Here is a 15318-nt window from a genome sequence, read left to right on the forward strand (position 1 = left end):
AAACAGGTTTTGCAATCGTATATTTATCTGATAAGATCTGATCAACATCCAAAAAATTGGAGAACGGTTACCATGGACCGAGTGAATTTTAGGAATTATATGCATCAAGTTATGTCGTGCGACGGAAAACAGTGAAAATAAAAATAATGAATCAACATTGTCAAATGTACACCTTAATTTGTTTTTCCTTAAAAGTTTTTCGATTGATTAATATTGCATTTCAAATACCTACCTGAGTTAGATCTCAAATATATTTTGTGCTCTGAAGCAAGTTGAAAACTATTTCTTTATATATAATTTACAACGGCGAATTTACAGCTAATCCGTACACCCATGTTGAAATATCTTAGCGCCGATGTGGTCTATCAGATAGGCTGGCGCGAGTCTGGTCTAGGTATGCCAGGCGTACTGGGTTCGATTTCCGGTATCGGCAAGAAAACACTTGGGTTCAAACCCCATAAGTTGCCGACAGGTAAGATGTGTTTCCTCTTATAATAAGAATGTTCAATAAGAATGTTCAATCAGTTGCCAGCTGGTCAGGTATATACACGGGTGCCGGAATACCTGTAAGTGAATTTCCATTGGATGTTTGTCGAACCTAATAAGGCTGGAACAAATATCAATTTCTTCTTTTGGCAACCCACCTCCCCCCCTTCGAAATTTCATAAAACCCGAAGGGGGAAATAAATAAAGTTTGAAGTAATTTATGTAAATTTCGATCAAGAATTCCAATATCTGAAAGATTAAAAGACCAAAAAACAAATTTAAGAAGATGAATGTTTTTCCCCTTTTGTTTTCTTGATTTGATTGAATTATTCGGTAAAAAATTACTTGATTTACAAGTTTTGTGCAACGATATAATATGCATTTTTTTGCATACAAGCTTCCGTGCAATTTATTCCAATTTATTTGTTTTTCGCATTATTTTTTATTGTCCCCCCCCCTCGCGATGTTCCAACTCCGAGTGACAAAAGAAGGATTTGACTTTTGTTCCGGCCTAATCTAAGAATGCATGTGAATACATACTTGGGCAGTAACTGCGGTGTATCCGTGCACCCATGATGGAAAACCAACATATAAAAATATTCCGTGCACCCATGTTGAAATATCATTTAAATTATTCAGTTTCATAGCTGATGTCTTAAAATTTGAATAAATGAGTACACAATTCATAATTATTTTACACATTCTTTTATAGTATAAAACATATTTATCACCTAAAACTACTCGATTTCTCGAATGGACATGTATTAAAACAAACATAACTTTTACAAATCTTGACGAAATTTCGCCAAATTTTGACAGAAAGTTTGATTATAGTTGAGCAACAAAACGGATTAAAAAAATTGGGAGTCAAGTGTTTAAAGCGCCACACAGCGGTCAATCCGAGAACTTTTTCTACAAATTTTCATGACTTCGCATCGAAAATCAATGATTTCATTACGAATGACACACTCCTGCCCACCATAAATCAACTAAGGCTCATTAATTGTCTTGAATGTAGATTGCAACTGAAACCAAAAGCAAGCGAAAAAAAATTATCTTGTTTGAGTTATAAGGTTGTGAATTTTATCAGTCATTTTGACTGGTCACGGTCCGAGTGTCCATGGCGAAATTTTTCTCGCTTATTAAAAGAGCTAGTGAAATAAAAAATACACAGTTTTGTAGAGATTCAAAATTCATGAAAAGTCGTATTTTTTGCGTCGTGATATTCAACAAACAAAGTGTCCAACCAGTCATTTTGACTGGTGCGGTCTTTCTAGTGTTAAACGGTATTTCGGAATTTTCAAATCTTGTAAGCTCCTATCCTGAAAATTCTCAGTTAGAAACTCCCGGATTGCCACATTAGTTTCAGAATAAATAAATGAGAAGGATAATGAAACGAACTCACCAATTGTTGAAGAAGCAAGTGTGTTTTCTCTTGTAGCAATCATTCAATCTGCTGGAGGTAGACGAAGTCAACGGAGAATCGAGTCGGGCACAATCAATGAAACATGCAATAACTGATTGTCGTAAACTTAGGGCTGGTCCTCGTTCCCTAGCCGTCTTCAAGTTGCTGCTTTTCCTCTGCTCCGTGATCTTCTCACTACGAAATCCGAATATAGAATGGCCATAAAGCACGAGTGCTGTTCTTTTTATAGGCAATATGTCCACGCGTTCCGCCTACAATCAAAGTACCTAGTCCGTTTTTGCAATTATCTCATATTCTTTGTCCGTCAGTCAGTGATGCATATTTGAGATATCATGAACTGTTGGTTTTCTCTCTTTTTCTTGTCTCACCCGTATCCTACACTGATCACTATGCATTATCCACTATTTGAAGAAAAAAAATCGCATTTTTACAATAAGAAACTACTTGAACTTCAAAATTTAATTTTTATCGCGACGGAGCGAAAAAAAAACACGTGCGATACCAACAAACTCTCGCCTACTCCTCTCTTTTAGTTTACATTTCTTTCCTAATTACAAAACGTTTGGCAGGAATTTTTATTAGGATCAGGCATGATGAACAATCTTTTCAGATTTTTGGATGTCTCCTTTTGAAGGAGGTCGTCTATACAAGACAAATATTATTTTAGCGATATTGACACTGTTATAATTCGGATTGTAATGAAAATCGATTCCAGGTATCGAATTTCTGGTCAGAGGTCAGACAAAGAGGTCGTCCATTTACTGTTTTTGCGATATTGATGTTATTATAAATTGGATTGAGATGAAAATTTCCACATAGCAGTTTTGAAAGCCGGGTGTTTGATTTCAGGTTTCAAATTTTGGATTAGAGGTCGGAAAAAGGGGTCGCCCATATTATCAGTTCACTAATTTTGCAATATTGTGTTGATTATGCATAGGATTGCAATAAAAATTGGCACATGGGAGTTTTACAGCCCAGGTATTTGATTTCAGCTGTCAAATTTTGACAAGGGGTCGTTCATAATAATTTTCCAATGTTTTGATTATTAGGTACGTTATAAGGCATCATATAGAGGCAAAAATTCGAACACGAGAATTTTACAGGACGAGGAATTGACTCCTGATTTCAAACTTTCAAACGTAAAAATGAATGTCTAATTCTATATTTATCTTATCGATAAAATAGTTCAATCAAATTCTTTTAACAACTAGAACTGAATATATCAGAAATACATTTATCAAAATTTCATCATCCAGAAGTTTATCTGTATGTAGCCCTTATGAACCTTTCTTGTTTCTATTTTTTTTAAATTAATGTGCCCCTTGTACTACGGTCACTTTTAACAGCGATGTATGAGTACTTTTAAGGGAGATATAATAAATCAGTCAGCCAGTCAGTTAGTTTTTGTCTGTTTTTGCCATTTTTATTTAAAGATTCCGTCTCCCTGACTCCGGTAATCTTAAAAAAATATATCTCTGAACATGCCTGACACTTGATAACGCCGCCCACGCAAAGTCATTTATCCAAATTCCGGATCGCGAGCTGATCACCCAAAATTGTGACAACTAATTAATGCGCACACCACACTCACTCATCTGGTTGTCTCTTGATCGTTCGATTGTGGTGTAAAATGACACCCGGATTAAGGTTGCGCTTAATGTTGCGCGAATCGCGAGGCTCATTTCGCGACGACCAAGTTTGGGGAAAGCGATAAGCGTCTCGGGTTTGGTTTACGTTGGGATGAGATTCTTCAAGGAAATTAAGCGGCCGTACGCGCGTTCCAGAGGCGCGTTTTTGTTTTGGATTTTGGTATGCGAAACCGCAAATCACCATTTGTGCGGGTCTTTTTATGGGGTCTGTGGTAGTGTTTCGATTTTTTTTTGTCCTGCCTCTTGGGCGCCGCACTCGTCTAAAGAAGACTCAAATTTCCGACAACAAAACAGGCGCCAGTCTATAAAGATCTTTCGATCGTGATATTGTTTTATTAGTGGTAAATTTTTGTGCTTCTTCTCAGTTTTAATTTTGAAAACCTAGAAAACTTTTCACTTTCTCGATAAGTTTGGGTGAATCGAGGAATAAGAGATACTTTCCATAGTAAGTTTTGAAACAATTCTTTTTAGTTAAAGGTCCTGTATAATAAATACAACAATAAGGGAGACAACATAAACGGAAGATGCCGAACCGCAGATACAGTCAGCGAAGACCCATAAAGGTAAATTATTGAGACATTCGTACGACGGACTTACATACGTATGAGACGCGCCAGCCATACGCCAAGTGGCCGCGCCGCCGCCGTCGATCAGTCGGCAGTTGGCAGTCGGTCAGAGTCAGTGGGCGCCATCCAGGGCGTCATCCAGCTTTCGGAGGCCCTGCCTGATCCGCGCACAATAATTGCCCCCGATGATGGGCGACGACGAAGATGATGGCGCGCTGGACCCAAAATCACAATGGTACAATTTTTGGTAGTCACGATGAAAGTCAGATAGCAGAAGTCACTTCGGATAAAGTTTAAGTTTCAATCATTGATTATAACTTTTTTATAGAAAGTACATGGAATATGAAGATTGAATGAATATTTTTAAACATTTCTGCCTAATAAATAAACCCGGCCAGGTTTTTGCTTCTTTCATTCCTTATGAGCAGAACACTCAACTCATTAGATTTATTTTGAGTATATTTTACAAATAATTCCAAAATATATCAGGTAGCGTCTTACTTATTTTTCGGACACGGATACCAGTGAGTTTGTAAAATGTCCTAAATTCATTTCTTCTGACTATTTTTCCCTTTGTATTGAAACTTGTTACTTGGCGCATCTGTTACTGGTTCAAATCTCATTACAAATTGTTCTAAGAAATGTTGTTGAGAAACTAGCGAGAGTCTCATTTTAGCAATAAAGGACGAACACGAAATTATTGCAACACCGAAAATAGCATGCCAATTTTCTTACAATGTTTAAAATCAAACCAACATTTTAGGGGACTTTTGTACATATATTTTCTTTAAAAATCAAAAGAAAATTTAATCTATGGAGCCTTGAGTGTAAAATTGAACGCATTTTTACTTGATGCCCTCCATCAAAGTGTTGTCCAGTACCATTTTCTCAGTTTTTTTCATTTTCATAACATGTCTTTCTCGTCTTCGACTGTCTTCTTGCTCTTCCGAAGTTTCCGCTTCATTATTGCCCAGTACTGCTCCACCAGGCGCAGCTCCGGACAGCTTGGCGGGTTCATGTCTTTTGGAACAAAATGGACAGAATTGGCCTCATACCACTCCAGCACACTTTTAGAATAGTGGCACGATGCCAAATCTGGCAAAAATAGCTGAGCTTCGTCGTGCTGCTGCAAGAACGGAAAAACGCTTCTCGAGGCACTCAGATTTGTAGATTTCGCCATTCTATTGTGCCCTCTGTCACGAAAGGCTCACTCCTCAGTCCGCACGAGCAGATGGCCTGCCAAACGAGATATTTGGAGGAAAACTTCGACATTTTCTTCTTCTTAAATTTGTCGTCCACATCGAACTTGCTCTTGCCGATGAAAAACTTTAACCTCGGAATTTGCTTAAAATCGGCTTTTATATACGTTTCGTCGTCCATCACACAGCAGCCATATTTTGTCAGCATCTTCTCGTTAAGCTTCCATGCCCGATTTTTAGCCGTCGTTTGTTGCGGCTCATCGCGGTTTGGGAAGTTCTGTACCTTATATGTACGTAGTGCAGCTCTCTTCTTTGCATTCTGGCCGTATCTCTGCAACATGCCGATCTCTTTAGCCAAAGTCTTGAGACGATGAGATTTGCTTTAATCATCCGCTTCACCTCTCCCTCCGTCTTTTTGTTCTCCAGTCCCGGTTTTCTTCCAGCTCCTTTGCTGTGGTCCATTGTCAACAGCTTCTGGAACCGCTTCAACACTCTGGAAACGGTTGAATCGTGAATGTTCAACATTTTTCCCAACAGGTGCGACAGGTCAGGAAATTCCACGTGTTTGGAAAGAAATTGTTCCCTCGACTCGCGTTGGTTCACCTCCATTTACGTTATTATCGAAAAACACGGCTTCGAGTTTGACAGCATGTAAACAATACACATCAAAAAGAAAGTGTGCAAAATTTGGTTGTTTTTTACCCAATGGTAAAAAAAGTTATGCCCTGTTGTATGTGTCGCAATAGTTTCATGTTCGCCCTTTAGTGTTCTAAATGGCATAGCAATGGATTTTTCATACAGTTATTGTATTTGGTGTTTGAATTTAATTTTTGGAATATTATTCACTTGCTTTTGCTTTCGAAGGAAAAATAAAAATTTTCGAAAAATAAATGGAAGGTGGCCAACCACAACAATTTAAAAGCTTGTTTTCTCAGAATAAGCTTTCACTTTGGCCTCAAGGGCACGGCATAAGACACTTTTTTGAATCTTCTGTGCACCTTGACGAATACAGATGATGCTTTTGTGTAACTGTAAAAATTTCAATAATATGCTATCTTTGAGGATTTTCAATTTTAAAAATAATGTATTACATAACAGATATTTAACCTTCCAAGTTGTTTGCAAAATCTCCGTACAAATTTATTTCTTACTTCAAAACAGATATTCAATTTTCACTTTGATTCGTTGTACCTTATTTTTAAAAGATAACTAAAATTTTAGTATTTTTTTTCTTAAACTCAGTGTTTAAGTATATTTAAATGATAATTTGAATGTGCGCATTTAGGGTCATAGTGAAGCGAAAACTTTTGAAGATAACGGGAAAATCAACATGTAATACAAAATTATTCTTCAAATTATTTATTTTGCAAGAAGAAATGTACAATGTACATTGCTCTTAATAAGTCATTGATAAAATTAAGTTTATAGCAAATTCCAGTTTTTAACTTATATTTAAAATTATGGAAACTTTAGGACAAAACATTATTTCTCAAACCGATTTCCATCAGTTCAAGCTCGAGTGTAAACATCGAACACAAGTGAATCAAATAGGTTTTCAATTCCCCGGCTACCTTTTGAATCGTGATGTATTATAATAGCTGACCCGGTGTACTTTACTACACTTAATAGAATTGAAGAAATTTGTGGTGAAAATTCTTGTATATAATTATATCGTTTTTAAGTGGAATTTCAAAATCAAGAACAATCTTTTTAAATGAGAGCTACTTTTAAAAATTCGAATAGTTATGGGCACATTACGCTTGTACCGCTCACAAGTGATTTTAATCCGATCTTGAATTAAAAATCGTCAATTCGTCAATAATTTCGATAATTGAAATTAAAAAAAGACCAACAGGAAAAATCTTATATAGTTTTGAATATTAATGTTTTGATGGAAAAAGTGTAAATTTTGGCAACTCTTACAAATTAATTATTAAATAATATTTGAATTTTTTTTATTATATTGCAATTTGAATTATACGTTTTTAAGCCAACAAATACAGCTTAATTCTGTAGAAATAAAAGAATTTATATTGAATGAAGTTGTTTTAAAAAGCGTTCAAAACAGTCACAAATAAGTGAATACACGACAAAGAAACGTCTAATTTTACGAGGAAACTTTTTAATTTTCTAGCAGACAAACAATAAAGATCTTCTTTTAAAAATGGTGAGACTATTTTGAACCACTAAATTTTATAGAAATAGTTAGAGATCCTGCTGAGTTACAACAGCGCGAATGATTAAATTCACGTCAAAAAAATTGATCTAAAAGCTGTTTCGATCCTCCTGAAGATCGGATTTCTACAAATCGAACTTAATTTCGTTCATAATAATTTATTGTAATTTATATTATTCAATAATTTTAAAAATCGAAATTATTGGATATATTTTGTTTATTTTTTATTTTTGGTGAATACATTGTTAACAATGTATTTATTTAATTTACTAATTTTACTAATTCTCAAAATGTTATTATGAAAGCACAGAACAATTCTCTATGATGTAAGTGCCAGTCAAAATAAGGAAAAAGTTATAAAAAGATACTGAAAATTTAAGATACAACGAATCGGAATAACAAGATTCCACTTTTAAAAGTGTACAAAAAATTTGAAGGCTGTAAAGAAAGGATACGAATAGCTAGTAAATTCAAGTCACAACTTTAACCCTCATTGAAGTTTATGCCCGTCCCTGGAGGGATGTGCTCCTACTTTGGGACTAGAACCTACTTTAGTCTTACAATGCCGGAAATTGTAAATAATTCATTTTGCTTGCATGTTATTATGATACTCCTATGCATAGAATTAACTCTTATTCTTTCTGAATCCTACCATACCGCTTTTTGCCATAAAAAGTCTTTCTGATAAAATTTTCCACGTTTTTATAAATGTGTCTCCTCAGTGATAGAAATTTTGACACTTGTAGCACATTTTGAAAATTTTACCATGCGAGAATATTTCCAAGATCTTTGGCCGTAAAATTTTTGTTTACAACATTGTTCCTATTTCAGCAGCATGTGATAGAAATCCAACTATTTTTGCATCACAGCATGCGAAAACAGAACAAGTGTTGTAAAAAAAAATTGACGGCTGCAGATCTTGAATTTTTTTAGCATGTTCACTGGTGTTGGGAAAAGTGATAGAAATTTTGACATTTTGAAAATTTTACCATGCCCAAATGTTTTCAAGATCTTGGGGCGTTGTATTTTTTTACAACACTGTTCCTATTCCAGTCGTATGCGATAGAAATATTGCTATTTTTGCATCACAGCATGCGAAAATACAACACGTGTTGTAAAAAAACTAAAAGGCCACAGATCTTGAAAATGTTTTTGCATGGTTAAATTTTCAAAATGTGCCATAAGTGTCAAAATGTCTACCACTTTTTCCCAACACCAGAGAACTTGCTCTTAGCATTTTCAAAATTCGCTACAAGTGTCAAAATTTCTACCACTTTTTCCCGACACGAGTGAACTTGTTCTCATTAGTGGTTAATTAGACAGCTCAATTTGTGGTGCGCGTTTTGAGAAATTAGAGTGAATTAGGAAAAATCACATTTTTTACTTTCCAAGCCAAAGTTTTAAGGGAAAATACTTAGGCTGTGAAGAAAAGGAACCATTCTACCTATTTTTCCTAAAATATAAGAGAAGCAATGGAAAGCCCACAAAATTAGTAAAAGGTTTAAAAATAAGAGACTTTTGACTTTATACCATTTTTAGACCTGGCTACACCAAAACATTGTGTAATATCAACAAATCAACAAAAGTGCGAATTTTTAACTGGGGAATAAGGCCGGAAAAATATCAATTTCTTCTTTTGTCACCTCCCCTTCGAAGTTTCCAAAAAACCCGAAAGGGGAAATAAATAAAATTTGAAGTATTTAAGGGAAATTTCGGAAAATGTATCAAATATCCGAAAGATTACAAGAGGAAAAATCAAATTTTGGAAGTTGAGAGTTTTATCACCTTTTGTACGCTTGATTTTATTGAATTTTTCTATAAAAAATTAATCTAAGGTTTTTTTTTACGCGGTATGAATTCCGTCGTTAACACATAGGACTTGGAATATTTTCGCTCAAAAAATGTGTTGATTCGCGAAAGCCGTGTGGAAGAATAATATCCGTGGCAAAAAACCGCGTAAAAAGAAGCCGTGTTAGAAAAACTGAGCAAAATCAAACCACGTAAAAAAGAGCTTAGTCTACTTGAATTATGGGGTTTGTGCAATGATATAGTATGCAATTTTATTGCATGCATGCTATCATGCAATTTATTCCATTTTTTTTTGCTTTTTTTTAATCTCCCTCCTAGCGATGATCCAACTCCAAGTGACAAAAGAAGGAATTGAAATTTGTTCCGGGCTAATTTAGAACCAATTTTGAACGTTTGTAACATTTTTTCATAGTTTTACGCAAATCAGCGACATGAAGGTAAACACAAAAAAGTTTCATCTAAATATTGTTTATGCTAATGAGCTGACGGGAGTGAAAGTGTTTGACATATTCATAACAGAAATTTAATTATTTTTAATCGTTAAAGAGCTGTAACACTTTGTAGTGATAACATTTAATTGAAGATTACATTTTTTATAATGTATTTGTTTACTTATTTTCGAAAAATCATATTTTTTATAGGAATTTTAGTTTTAGGTCCAATGGAAGGAACCAGTAAAGTACTAAAATAGGAACAGCAGGTTCAATGTTGGAAATTTTGATCATCCATATATTTGCAAATCATTCAATAACGGCGAAATGAAATAACAATAACAATAGCAGTGAAAATTCTCATTGAAACTTGCAGATAAGATTATGAACTGTAAATAAATTTTCTGGAAAATATAAACCGTCCGTTTACTTATTAGAAAAAAAAATTAAAAAGCACAGCTTAAAGGGTTCAAAGTAGGGCAACTAACTCTTGTTTCTGAACCTATTTTTTCAAATTTTGGAAAGTTTTGGAAACTTCGTAATGTAACTATGAAGAAGAAAATAAATATATTCCTCAGACAATATTCAGCTATAAGTTATAGCCTATAACACTTCAGTTTTCCGCTTTTCAAAGTCTAAGAAAAAACGCTTCGAATTTTTTTTTAAAAATTTAATTACTTCACTCTGTATGAAATTACCTTTCCGATGAATTTAAATTTATTGTGAAATTTTGCTTCAAATTCAGTGCAAAGTTGAATTCAAGTGCAAGAAAATCTGAGATATTGCAAATTGACAACAAGTTTGAAAAATATCCACACAGGAGATGAATAAACCGTAGACTCTTAAAATCCAGGAAAAAATAGCTACTTTTGAAAATTCGTCAAAAATCCTGTGTTTCGTGTTTTGAAAATCCAAGGAAGCAAAATTGTGCCTAATTACGTCTACTTTTCAATCATTTTTACAAAATTTAACTGGTATGACTTTATCAATTTTGACGGTTCATGGATTGAAAAGTGCGGTTTTTACACCACTTTTTTTACATTTTTGTGGTCATGATCTTAAAAAATTTCAAAAAATATATATCTTTATGTTCAACGTATAGTTTCTAATTTCAGCTTTCTTGTACACTTAGTGAAATTTTTTAAAAGCATTTTGAAGTTGATCTACAGTCTTTGTACCGAAGCATGCTTTTTTTTGATTTTTTTTCTTAGACTTTGAATAACGAAAAACTGAAATGGTGTAGCTGAATAATGTATGAAGAACTTAGTTGAGTTAAATAACAAGATTTCCGAAACTATAAAATTGAGGTTGAGAAACAAGAGAGATATTGCGATTTTAAGCGAGTAGTGTCAAATTGACACTCAAGGTCTGATTAGGGGTTTTATTTCCTCGGCCTTCAGGATGCGTCCATAAAACAGTAATGATGCAAAATTAAAAACTCCATGTATTCATTGAGGTTCTCCGAAGATTTTTTTTTAAAATTTGATGAACCCGAATAAATTACAAGCCGCAAAATTTCCAATAGTGTCATATTGACAATCAAGGGCGCATTAGGATTAAAAGGATGACGGTGTTTGATGAGTACTTTTTGGTCAACATAGTGCACAAAGAAAAAATGGGTCGTCAGCTAGTCATTGACCCATTTTTACTTTTTAAAGTTTCACTTGAAAAAGCTGAGTAAAGATGGATGATTTTCATTCAATTTCCCTCATATTCGCTCACTATGCTGCGGTGTGGTGGTTGGCACCTTCGGAGCTTTTGCGGTAAGATTCTTGATTTCGTTTTCGTTTTTTTGTTACCTAAACGACTTTTAATCGGTCTGCGCTTTAGTCGCGTTTGTTTTGGGCTGCCTGGCGGTAGGTTTCGTGATCAGGCGTGGTGTCGTCGTATTCGGTAGGATTTAATGATTTTATGCCTAATATGAACGACACGTTAATTGAAGATCACAAAGGCAAAGGCAGGCCGCCCCGGCTGGGTGTCTGGAACTGGGTCTGGGAGGAGGGGACCGAAGATTTGTGTTTGCGTTGATCGGTGGTGATTATTGTATGAGCAAAATTGTATATGGTAAGGGTGTGATTTTAGGGCGGAACCAATTATGGTGGCGCTTAGCCGGGTCGTTTACCGTTAGTTTTGCCAGGTCGGATTTCGATAAATTAGCAAGGGGGTTTAAATTGGAACCGTCGATTGGTCTTTGGTTTCTCACCCGTCCAAACATGACATCAGCTGGGTGATTGTATACATTATTGGAAGCACTCCACGCAATGCAACTGTTGAGTTTCAAAGTGTCTAACTTGTCTGGGACGGATGTACAATGTTGTTTGGGAAGAGTGCAATCCGCTCACGCACAAATCTTTCCGTACCGGGTACATAATTTTACAAGCGATCATTTATTTGCGTTACGCCAAAGGGAATGCAATCACTTACCGGGTACTTTTTTTCTCCTTTTACCTCTGTTTTTGCAGATGAATCTGACAATGAAGCTGCTGGTGCTGCTGCTCTCGCTGCTGCTGATACACAATTGCTCGCCATCCGACGGCCACCGGATACAGCTGTCGGATTCGATTCTGGACTTTATCAACACCCGCCACGTGGAGCGAGTGCTGGCGGAGAGGCGGATGAACGCGTCTGGGTCGTCGTCTTCGTCGTCGACGGCACGAGACGAAAAGCGCTATCTAGTGCAGAACGATCTGCTGGACGATGCGGGGGGCGGGGGTGGAGGCGGAGTTGATGGTGGAGATGGAGCAGACGACGATCAACTGTACGCCCAAACGCCCGAAGTGGCGATCGATTTTGACTTCAACGGCCGCCGTCAGTCCGGCATCGGAATGATCCCATCGGGTTCGGCGGCTTCAGCGTCAGGGGCCTACAATGAAACGGGCTTTCAGTACCAATCGGCCGGATCCGCCCCCAATGCGGATATTTTGGCGGACCTGCAGGCATTCCGGGGCGACAAGCTGCTAAAGTCCAGCAAAAACGCACTGGTCGTGACGCGGAAAGAATACCTTAAGAAGGACTGGTGCAAGACGGAACCTCTGGTGCAGCGAATTCGCGAGGAGGGCTGCCTCAGTCGGACGATCATCAATCGCTTTTGCTACGGGCAGTGTAATTCGTTCTACATTCCAAAGTCACCGAAGCGTAGGCGGCATCACGGGCAGGAAGGAGGGCGGGGACGTGGCGGCAATCGCCATGGTCACCATGGCAACCACCATAGCAACGCCGCCGGTGCTGCCCTGCCCCCGCGAGAGGTCGATCTGGACTTCGAGGACGAGGATCTGACCGGGCCGGCGTTCCGGTCCTGTGCCTTCTGCAAACCGAAAAAGTTCACCTGGATCACGGTGACGCTCCGGTGTCCCTCCCTGGTGCCCCAGCTCAGGCGGAAACGCATCCAGCGCATCAAGCAGTGCAAATGTATCGCCGAGCCGCTGAACTAAGTCAGACACAAAAAGTCAGTCAGTCAGTCAACGTAGTGTTTGTTAACTCTGGGTGAGCTGATCGCGCGCGGGTACGTGAGTTGTTGATGAGTGCGAATTAGTAAGAGTTTTTTTTTTAATTTTTACCAACCGACCTACAGTTTTGCAAACTTTTCAAACCGTTCGTGGGTGGATGCAAAGAGTAAGAAAAAGGGTGAGATCTTCTTTCCCTCAGGGATGTGCAGTGCACAGATAATCGGGATAAAGAGGATAGGCTTTACCAATGTTTTATTTTTAATTATTTTTTTCTGTTGATTAGCCATTTTGCGGTAAGTTTAACATAGTTGTATGTGAATTTTTAGTTGTACATTTGATAGGTTACCTTTTTTTCTGTACAGTGTATGTCTCTAAAAAGTGCAAAGTGTTGAGAGATTAATTATCCGTCAAGTATTTACGAAAACTTATATAAAAACTCAAAGTTGTAAAAAGATTTTTTTTCAGTTTGTTCAATTTTAAAATTGAATCAACGAAGTCAAACCTAAAAATGCGGTAAATCAATTTTAAACTATTTTAATAATAACTTAAGCTTACAGAAAGACATCTGACAATCATGGCCTTATACTATTTTTTCTTTTATATTGCCATCATATCCAAAACTTGTAAGAATCTTGGAAAGAGAATGATTCGCATCTTGAATTTTTCTTATTAACTCATATTTCTGTAAAATTTTAAAATCAATTACAGATTTTACTACGATCAGGCAAACCATATGGTAAATACCTCAAAAGATACTGGAAAAAGAGGAAGAATAAAGCTTGAAGTTCCCTGCAAAACGGTGCATGTGGATTATTTGTACAAATGATTCAGATTAATAGAAATCATACTAGTCTTACTCAATGTTAAAAAAAAAGTTTAATAGGTTGGATCTCACTATATATGCCTCACCATACTTTCGATTCCGTGAATTGGTGGATAAATTTCCGTTCAAGACTTGAAAGTCTATCAAAATTCAAGCTTCTTTTCCAGGTCAGCTGGATTGGATTTCATTCCATATTTTCACTGTTTTGTGCTTAAGTTGTTTGAATTGTTTTTAAATATTCAACAAAGAGAGAAAAACTTCGACGTGCGTCGACCTCCAACGCTTACTTTGATCCACGATATGGATGCTGATTTCCAGCTTATTTTAACGTGAGGATTTCGTGAGAAAAGGATTCCATTTCTAAACGACATTTGTGTTCGTGCAATAAAAAAAGAAATCGTTTCAAAAAGTAAACAACCGGGCAAAATTCATCGCTAATTTCGAGTAAAGTGGCCAACTTGGACTGTTTATCGATCATTTCCAACCAAGTAGACCATTCTGAGATGATTTAAGTGAAATCGGGAAGCTCAAGGACTTGTTTTGGATTGATCTGTTTTAGGTTTCAACCACGGTTGTTCCGGAACTTCCGCAGAGTCTCTAAGTGGCCATTCCGGCCCATTCGGAAGCATCGTTCGAATCAATTTAGCACCCAAGAATAGTTTGGCACAAAGCGGGAATGTCTAGAACATGTTTTTGACTTGTTCGAAAATCGTTTTATTTCGAGAAAATCGTTTAAAATAAAACCGTGTAAAATAAGCTCGCTTAAATAAAGAATGCAGTGCATAATCTTTCTGTAGATACCAAACATTCTCAAGAGATTTTTTTTTAGCTACCGATCCACCATGGGAGATCAGGTGGTCAAAAACCGGAAAAATGATTGTCACCAATATTTTATTTTCTATTTTTTCAATGGAAAGTAGATACTTATATTAAGAGATATTCGAAATTTCCAAGCTTAGGAGCAGATTGAGCCGATTTGGGGTCATTTTTAAATTTCTCAAACCTTGGGGTTCAAATAGCTTCGTTTTGGTTCAAAACCCATCCATGTTTTTTTGCAGAATTTTTTAGAAACATTTACATGAGTAAATTTGAACTTTTAGGTTTGTATGGGAAAAAGTTCAAATTTACTCATGTAAACGTTACTTATAAATTCTGCAAAAAATTATAGATGAGTTTTGAACCAAACGAAGCTTTTAGACCCCAGGATTTGAGAAGTTCAAAAAAGACCAGTAATCGACTCAAATCCATAAAACTGATTCGGAAAATCGGTAGGCTAAAGATGACCACAGCTGATGATAACTTGTATT

The 15318-nt window shown here is 36.4% G+C and overlaps 1 protein-coding gene across 1 annotated transcript in view; it reads left to right on the plus strand.

Annotated features, from left to right (window-relative positions):
• Window positions 1-13425, plus strand: part of LOC129749135 (gremlin-1-like) — a 160718-nt gene extending 147293 nt beyond the window's left edge. Inside the window, exon 2 of the mRNA XM_055744023.1 lies at window positions 12205-13425. Within this exon, the coding sequence (XP_055599998.1) occupies window positions 12205-13173 (969 nt within the window). The 3' untranslated portion in view covers window positions 13174-13425. The remainder of the gene's footprint in view (window positions 1-12204) is intronic.
• The last annotated feature ends 1893 nt before the right edge of the window (window positions 13426-15318 follow it).

The sequence above is a fragment of the Uranotaenia lowii genome, chromosome 2, assembly GCF_029784155.1.
Source record: "Uranotaenia lowii strain MFRU-FL chromosome 2, ASM2978415v1, whole genome shotgun sequence".
Classification (NCBI taxonomy): domain Eukaryota; kingdom Metazoa; phylum Arthropoda; class Insecta; order Diptera; family Culicidae; genus Uranotaenia; species Uranotaenia lowii.